A 9,656-nucleotide genomic window follows, 5' to 3' on the forward strand; every position below is an offset into this window, starting at 1 on the left:
GAGCGCCACTGCAGTCACAGCGCGAGCGATGCGGAGCGACACTTCACGCGTTTATCCCACCGATCCGTGCGCGCGATCCCCGGTTAAACACGGAGACGACATGACGGAGAGGATCCGAGGAAAGCGGAGAAAACAAGCGAACCCGCGGAGGAACCAAGGTCAGTCAGTCGTGCATTAGAAGTTTGTGAAGTGTCCGGGTTATTCCTGCAGTCATTCATTCCGCTAAACTAACTAGATCAGCACGCAGTTTACGGACAAACTACTTCCCAAACTATTATTCCATGCATACATGGATAAATGAAAAGCGGGAAACATGTCTACATTTATTTTTTGAATGTAGACTATCAAAGTTTGCAGAACTTGCGGTGCGCTTTGCATCATTTCTGCAGTCCTCAGCATCACGTTTTCATTGACTTTTACAACATTCAGCTGCACTACTTGTTGCACTTCCTCACAGAGTTATTAATTTCTGGATTTTGACTAATGGAAAAAAAAGTTTATATTTTTATTTGTCAATTCCAATAGAATAAACGCTAAATAGAATCTCATAGAATATTATAGCCTACATGCTATTAAGAAGATTACAACTGACTTTGAAATCAATGATTTATGTCATTCTTTAATTAATTGCTTTTGGTCCAATAAGTAATACCTCAGTTATCTGAATTTAATAAAGGAAAATAACAGGTTATCCAATGTTTTATATCTTTAACACACTCTGTCAACTTGGATAATTTATTTAGAGATTTCATGAAATATACAACTGAATATAACTTGCATAACAGTGGAAACTAATTCCATGTTTTCTTGTAATATTACCAAGTGGCAGCATTTATATTGAAAATAACAGAGGGCCAAACACAGATCCTTGCGGCACTCCTTAATTTACTGACATTATCTTAGATTTTTCCCTTTAAATAGACAAACGGTTTGTTAGGTACGATCTAAACCACTTTAATGCCTGTCCCTGAATACCAGTGTAATTTTGTAATCGATCTAAGAGTATTTTATGATCTATAGTGTCGAACGCAGCACTAATATCAAGTAAACTAGCTTAATGTAGTTATTTGTAATTTTAACGAGCGCAGTTTCTGTGCTGTGATGAAGCCTGAACGTTATGAAAGTTTTATTAACAAGATTACAACTGACTTTGAAATTAATGTAATTGACCTTATGATTTATGTCATTCTTTAATTATTGTTAGTATTATTAAGGGTAATTTACGTGAGCAACTTATGCACAAATTCAAAACTACATTGTTGATAGGGTTATACTTGTCCCTCAAAAAGTGTTTTGTCAGGGCATTAAAACAGAAATGCAGTGTGTTCAATCATGCATATTCATTTAAAAATCGATATTTAAATTGCATTCAACTTTAAATCTTATTAAGTTATAAAAATCAACAATTGTACAGTATTGAATCTGAATACCTTTGTCGTTCTTGAAGAAAGTTGCTCCGTTTGGGCCTATAGGTTTTATAAGCACAAAAGTCACACTCTATAAACTAATTTAAACTGTTTATTTCACATTTCATCCACACTGCATTTGTTTATAGATCGTGTGGAGATGAATGTAAGACAATTGTTCTCGGCAATGTCTCAGAGATCCGATTCGTTTAGAAAAAAGGAAAGAGTTGTGAATGTGCTTTGCTGAGCGATTGTGTATCTTAACAGTTGTAGTGTTTGACATGAACGAAGACGTTTTGTTGGAGATGCTCGCAGAAAAGTGTGTATTTGAGTGCATGAGTGTGGTTAGAGAGGTTCCTCATTTTGGATGCGGTATAAGTGTCAGTTTTGTCAAGCTCACACCCGTGTGTGTATGTGTGTGTGTGTGTGTGTGTGATCCCCAGAGCTAACGGGTTAAAGCCCACCCTGTCACCTCTCATACACACACACACACTCGCCCTGTGTGTGTTCTTGTAGAGGTGAGAGATGCTTCTGACCTTTTATGAACTCGCTTCCTTAATTCCTCTGTTAGTCAGTGATGCACAGAAGGAACGTTCGAGATTTTAGCTTCTCGTTCCACCAGTGGTCAGTTTTACAAAGACTAAGACTTTAAAAATATGCTAATCAATCAGATGCTGCAGGATGTTTTCTTTTTCTCGTCACTTTTCTTCATCGTGTGATTTTGATGGATGTATGAAATCAGTTCTCCTCAAGTTCACACACGTGAAGAGAATCACATTAATCATCAACATCATCCACTTAAAAATAAAAGCTCCAAAAGTTTTTTTTTTAAACCTTTTTTAGTTTTCTAAAGAACCTTTCAGTGATCATTTCTTAAAAGAAACATTTTTTTTTCTTAGTGTGAAGAACATATTAAAAATCGAACAATATTTGTAACTCTATAAAGCACCTTAAGTGGTTCCATGGATGTTAAAGGTTTTACTTGGAACATTTAATGCCAATAAATAACGTATTTTTTAACAAACACAATACTGACTGTCTTCATCTTCAACTTTACATCTATTAGTTGATCAAACTTTATTTGAAAAGTGTGTTTGTGCATCTTTCTTTGCAATAAATGACACTTGCTTTAATATCTGAGATCTAATGCAATGACATTCACAGGTTTGAACTGTGCTGTAAGTGTCCAGATATATTTGCGGGACACTGTTGAGTGACAAAAACATTGAACAATGACGTGCAAATCATTCTGTAACGTGTGTGTGTGTGTGCGTGTGAGAGAGAGAGAGAGAGAGAGAGAGAGAGAGAGAGAGAGAGAGAGGGTGTGTGTGTCTCTCTGTGTGAGTGTGTGTGCATATGTAGAACAGATGATTGTAGAGAGAGAAAACTCAATTGCATCAAACACTTCTCTGGATCATGGCGCGTTTTTTGCTTGTTTTGTTCCTCAACTTCACTTTTCTCCAGTTTTAAGTGTAAACTGCAGATTCAGATTCATTATGTGAGCGAGACCTGCTTGTTATCAGTGTGTGCATGAGTGTGTGTGAGTGTCTGTGTGTGTATATTGTGTATAATGGGATTCCAGGCTGACAGTGGACAGTGTCCATCCTAAAACACGAAGACAAAAACATATAGTTTCATGTTTTGCTGGCATCACTCAAAGAACGAAAACAAGCCTGAGAAGCGCAGATGTTGTTCAGTCCGATGAAAACACTGGGAATGTCTTTTCTACGGAGGAATCCTTTACGATGTGTGAGTGTGTGTGTGTGAGAGTGTGTGAGTGTGTGTGTGTGTGTGTGAGTGAGTGAGTGAGTGAGTGTGTGCGTGAGTGAGTGTGTGTGTGTGTGTGTGTGTGTGTGTGACTGACTGAGTGTGTGTGTGTGTGTGTGCATTTGTCACAACTAGAGCCAAGTTTGTGATGTATCAGATTTCACGGACGTCTAAATGTCATGTGATCTGAAACGTCGCATCTTTGTTTTCTGCAATTATTACGGCCTTGGGTTTTGCCGTACTGCTTCAGTTACTGCTCACTTCTGTGCTTATTGTCTCTCGCTGTTCACGTTTTCTTTCTCTCTCTCTCTCGATTGCCTCTTTGCGTTTTCTTTTTTCAAGTGCCAATTTATTTAAACTCTTTTCCCTTTTTCTTCATTCGCCTTCATTGATTTCCAAACCCCAGCCTTTGTAGGCAGCTGGGGTCCAGCTGTGTGTCTGCTGTCGAGTGTGTGTGTGTGTGTGTGTGTGTGTGTGTGTGTGTGTTTCTCTGGCACAGTCTTGTCACAGTGGGCAGAATGCGAGAAAACGACAGACAGACAGAGAGAGAGAGAGAGAGAGAGAGACTAAGAAAAAGTCGCTTGTCATTTTGGACAACAGAAGAGAACTGGGCAAGAAATCATAGAGATTTGAGAGAGAGAGAGAGTGAGCGAGAGCGAGACAGAGTCCCGGCTCCAAAGTTTATTAGTGGCTCCCCAAACGAGAGAGCCGAGGCGTCAGACGCAGCGGGAGACAGAAAGAGGAGGGATAAAATACAGGACCAGAGATCGGGACAGTAAAAGTGTCTCAGAAGATGTGCCTGTTCCTTTGTGAGAAATTAATTAGGACCAAAATACAAGTAATCTTATATTTATAATAACTGTATATATCACAATACAGTTATTTCTGCTGGAAATTTTAATTAAAGATGCATTCTTGAAAAAATTTTTTTTAGATATAGTAACGAGGGTTTGAAATTAACACCCGCCAAATGCAGGTAAAAATCAACTGTGGCGGATCACACTGTCAAATCACTAGTTATAATATTTCCTCACTTTGCTGTGGAAGACAAATCTGCAGATTTAAATACTCAACTCGTGAGTCATCATGATATATTAAAGGGATAGTTCACCCAAAAATGAAAATTAGCCATCCTAGGTGTATATGACATTCTTCTTCAGACGAATACAATCAGAGTTATATTAAAAAATGTCTTCCAGCAGCTCTTCAACAGCTCAGTGAATGGCTGTTTCTGTTTTGAAGTCCATAAAAGTGCATCTATCCATGATAAAAGTGCATCTATCCATGATAAAAGTGCATCTATCCATCATAAAAGTGCATCTATCCATCATAAAAGGGCATCTATCCTTCATAAAAGTGCATCTATCCATCATAAAAGGGCATCTATCCTTCATAAAAGTGCATCTATCCTTCATAAAAGTGCATCTATAGAAGTGCATTTTTACTGCGTGATCAATATAAGCAGCTCGGCACAACGGTTCATATGCTCATTGTTGCCAAAGTAGTTACTCACCTGAGAACCTGCCTGTGTTACTCACCTGAGAACTTGCCTGTGTTACTCACCCGTCTTACTCACCTGAGAACCTGCTTGTATTACTCACCTGTGTTGCTCACCTGAGAACCTGCCTGTGTTACTCACCTGAGAACCTGCCTGTGTTGCTCACCTGAGAACCTGCCTGTGTTACTCACCTATGTTACTCACCTGTGTTACTCACCTGAGAACCTGCCTGTGTTACTCACCTGTGTTACTCACCTGAGAACCTACCTGTGTTACTCACCTGAGACCCTACCTGTGTTACTCACCTGAGAACCTGCCTGTGTTGCTCACCTGAGAACCTGCCTGTGTTACTCACCTGAGAACCTGCCTGTGTTACTCACCTGTGTTACTCACCTGAGAACCTGCCTGTTACTCACCTGTGTTACTCACCTGTGTTACTCACCTGAGAACCTGCCTGTGTTACTCACCTGAGAACCTGCCTGTGTTGCTCACCTGAGAACCTGCCTGTGTTACTCACCTGAGAACCTGCCTGTGTTACTCGCCTGTGTTACTCACCTGTGTTACTCACCTGAGAACCTACCTGTGTTACTCACCTGAGACCCTACCTGTGTTACTCACCTGAGAACCTGCCTGTTACTCACCTGAGAACCTGCCTGTGTTACTCACCTGCGTTACTCACCTATGTTACCCACCTGAGAACCTGCCTTTGCTACTCACCTGTGTTACTCACCTGTGTTACTCACCTGTGTTACCAACCTGAGAACCTGCCTTTGTTACTCACCTGTGTTACTCACCTGTTACCAACCTGAGAACATGCCTTTGTTACTCACCTGTTACCCACCTGAGAACCTGCCTGTGTTACTCGCCTGTGTTACTCACCTGTGTTACTCACCTGAGAACCTACCTGTGTTACTCACCTGAGACCCTACCTGTGTTACTCACCTGAGACCTTACCCGTGTTACTCACCTGAGACCCTACCTGTGTTACTCACCTGAGAACCTGCCTATGTTACTCGCCTGTGTTACTCACCTGTGTTACTCACCTGAGAACCTACCTGTGTTACTCACCTGAGAACCTGCCTGTGTTACTCGCCTGTGTTACTCACCTGTGTTACTCACCTGAGAACCTACCTGTGTTACTCACCTGAGACCCTACCTGTGTTACTCACCTGAGACCCTACCTGTGTTACTCACCTGAGAACCTGCCTGTTACTCACCTATGTTACCCACCTGAGAACCTGCCTTTGTTACTCACCTGTGTTACTCACCTGTGTTACCAACCTGAGAACCTGCCTTTGTTACTCACCTGTGTTACTCACCTGTGTTACCAACCTGAGAACCTGCCTTTGTTACTCACCTGTGTTACCCACCTGAGAACCTGCCCGTGTTACTCACTTGTGTTACTCACCTGAGACCCTGTCTGTGTTACTCACCTGAGAACCTGCCTGTGTTACTCACCTGAGAACCTACTTGTGTTACTCACCTGAGAACCTGGCTGTGTTGCTCACCTGAGAACCTGCCTGTGTTACTCACCTGAGACCCTACTTGTGTTACTCACCCGAGAACCTGCCTGTGTAACTCACCTGAGACCCTACCGGTGTTACTCACCCGAATACCTACTTGTGTTACTCACCTGAGAACCTGCCTGTGTTGCTCACCTGAGAACCTGCCTGTGTTACTCACCTGAGAACCTGCCTGTGTTACTCACCCGAGAACCTACTTGTGTTACTCACCCGAGACACTACCTCTGTTACTCACCTGAGAACCTACTTGTGTTACTCACCTGCGAACCTGCCTGTGTTGCTCACCTGAGAACCTGCCTGTGTTACTCACCTGAGAACCTGCCTGTGTTGCTCACCTGAGAACCTACCTGTGTTACTCACCTGAGAACCTACTTGTGTTACTCACCCGAGACACTACCTCTGTTACTCACCTGAGAACCAACTTGTGTTACTCACCTGAGAACCTGCCTGTGTTGCTCACCTGAGAACCTGCCTGTGTTGCTCACCTGAGAACCTACCTGTGTTACTCACCTGAGACCCTACCTGTGTTACTCACCTGAGACCCTACCTGTGTTACTCACCCGAGAACCTACTTGTTACTCACCTGAGAACCTGCCTGTGTTGCTCACCTGAGAACCTACTTGTGTTACTCACCTGAGAACCTGCCTGTGTTGCTCACCTGAGAACCTGCCTGTGTTACTCACCTGTGAACCTGCCTGTGTTGCTCACCTGAGAACCTGCCTGTGTTGCTCACCTGAGAACCTGCCTGTGTTACTCACCTGAGAACCTGCCTGTGTTGCTCACCTGAGAACCTACTTGTGTTGCTCACCTGAGAACCTGCCTGTGTTGCTCACCTGAGAACCTACTTGTGTTACTCACCTGAGAACCTGCCTGTGTTGCTCACCTGAGAACCTGCCTGTGTTACTCACCTGAGAACCTGCCTGTGTTACTCACCCGAGAACCTACTTGTGTTGCTCACCTGAGAACCTACTTGTGTTACTCACCTGAGAACCTGCCTGTGTTACTCACCTGAGAACCTACTTGTGTTACTCACCTGAGAACCTGCCTGTGTTACTCACCCGAGAACCTACCTGTGTTACTCACCTGTGTTACTCACCTGAAAACCTACTTGTGTTACTCACCTGAGAACATACTCTACTGTACTGGAACATACTCTTACATCAACCGAAGGGGATACTCTGGGTTCGGGCCAAATACACATAGGGCCCTATTTTAACGATCTGAAAAGCAAGTGTCAAAGCGCAAAGCGCAAGTAACTCTGTGGGCGGGTCTTGGCGCTGTTGCTATTTTCCCAGCGGGATAAATGACTCTTGCGCCAGGCGCAAATCTAAAATGGGTTGGTCTGAAGAGCTTCATTATTCATAGGTGTGGTTTGGGCGTAACGTGAAATAAACCAATCAGAGCGTCATCTCACATTCCCTTTAAGAGCAGACGCGCTTTGTTCTAAAGCGGATTCCTATCATAACGGCGGATTTGCCAGGCGCGCACCAGAGCGGTTCACAGCCAAGGAGAGCAACGCTCTCGTCAGGGACGTTGGGGATGGAGAAACCCACCCAAATTAACTTCGATTAAAAAGGCGTATGATAATTTGGGTAAATGTGTAAGCTAGATATATGCTTTTATAATAAATTGTCTATCTATCTATCTATCTATCTATCTATCGTAATAATGTATGATTTGCAAAAATGAAAACTGCTGATTCTGTGTAGATGAGAGAATCAAAGTGCGCGTTGTGCACACGCTACATTGATTATGGCCAAGCATGCACCCTTAAAATAGCTTATGAATAACATGCGCAACGCGCCACTGACTTTAAACTATTTTTTCCTGGTTAGTGGCGCAATTGTTTTCTAAACCTGCAAAATAGCATGAAGGAACGTTTGCGCCGGAACACGCCTCCTTTTTTGCGCTGAACCGCCCAGGGAGCGCAAGTTCATTCCCTAGTTTAGCGACGTGCTTCTGTGGAGGGAAAAGCGTGCTTTGCGCAGGTGCAAAATAGGAATGATACATGCGTCGGTGTACAAAGTCAATTGCGCTGGGTGCAAGATAGGGCCCATAATCTTTACTCTGTTTAATTTGACATTAGTGTGAACTCGTGAACTCCTGTTCATCTGCTCTCCAGTCCTTCACCTGCACTGAGAAACCATCATCAGACTTACCTGTAGCCTACCACTCTGCTTTCTCATACACTCCTGCTAAAGTATTTAAGTATTATATTAATCACTTACCTCGTCTGTCCTCTTCTGTGTGGGACAACAATACAGTTATTTCTGCTGGAAATTTTTATTAAAATTGCATTGTGTTTTTAAATTTTAGATATTAGGACAGTAAAAGTGTCTCAAAAGATGTGAATGTTTCATTTTGAGATTGCTGGCAAAATTAATTAGGATAGTAATACAAGTCATTTTAATGCTGTATAACTGTATGCATGTGTTTATGTTATTTATATATATATATATATATATATATATATATTAGTGCTGTTAAATTGATTATTCGTGATTAATTGCATTTAACATACAAATTTGTGTTTATATAATATAGGCGTATGTATATATTATACATATATCTGTGTGTGTGTATATATACACATATATTATATTAACAAACGTATGTCAGATGCGATTAATCACGATCCAATTATATAAATATATTTTTAATTTAAAAAATGTTCTGTTTTAAACGTATGGTTAATATACAGTGAGGAAAATAAGTATTTGAACACCCTGCTATTTTGCAAGTTCTCCCACTTGGAAATCATGGAGGGGTCTGAAATTGTCATCGTAGGTGCATGTCCACTGTGAGAGACATAATCTAAAAAAAAAAATCCAGAAATCACAATGTATGATTTTTTAACTATTTATTTGTATGATACAGCTGCAAATAAGTATTTGAACACCTGAGAAAATCAATGTTAATATTTGGTACAGTAGCCTTTGTTTGCAATTACAGAGGTCAAACGTTTCCTGTAGTTTTTCACCAGGTTTGCACACACTGCAGGAGGGATTTTGGCCCACTCCTCCACACAGATCTTCTCTAGATCAGTCAGGTTTCTGGGCTGTCGCTGAGAAACACGGAGTTTGAGCTCCCTCCAAAGATTCTCTATTGGGTTTAGGTCTGGAGACTGGCTAGGCCACGCCAGAACCTTGATATGCTTCTTACAGAGCCACTCCTTGGTTATCCTGGCTGTGTGCTTCGGGTCATTGTCATGTTGGAAGACCCAGCCTCGACCCATCTTCAATGCTCTAACTGAGGGAAGGAGGTTGTTCCCCAAAATCTCGCAATACATGGCCCCGGTCATCCTCTCCTTAATACAGTGTCCTGTCCCATGTGCAGAAAAACACCCCCAAAGCATGATGCTACCACCCCCATGCTTCACAGTAGGGATGGTGTTCTTGGGATAATACTCATCATTCTTCTTCCTCCAAACACGTTTAGTGGAATTATGACCAAAAAGTTCTA

General features: G+C 42.0%; 1 protein-coding gene across 2 annotated transcripts in view; it reads left to right on the forward strand.

Annotated features, from left to right (window-relative positions):
* Positions 1-9,656, forward strand: part of LOC311092151 (zinc finger E-box-binding homeobox 1) — a 49,524-nt gene continuing 39,868 nt past the window's right edge. For both annotated transcript variants that reach the window (XR_014608215.1, XM_084128523.1), the window contains exon 1: positions 1-158. Coding sequence is in view for 1 of the 2 variants with exons in the window: in XM_084128523.1 (XP_083984649.1) it covers positions 29-158 (130 nt within the window). In the remaining variant the exon portion in view is untranslated. The remainder of the gene's footprint in view (positions 159-9,656) is intronic.

This window comes from Abramis brama (genome assembly GCF_963993115.1).
Source record: "Abramis brama genome assembly, chromosome: 11".
In the NCBI taxonomy this organism is placed as follows: Eukaryota; Metazoa; Chordata; class Actinopteri; order Cypriniformes; family Leuciscidae; genus Abramis; species Abramis brama.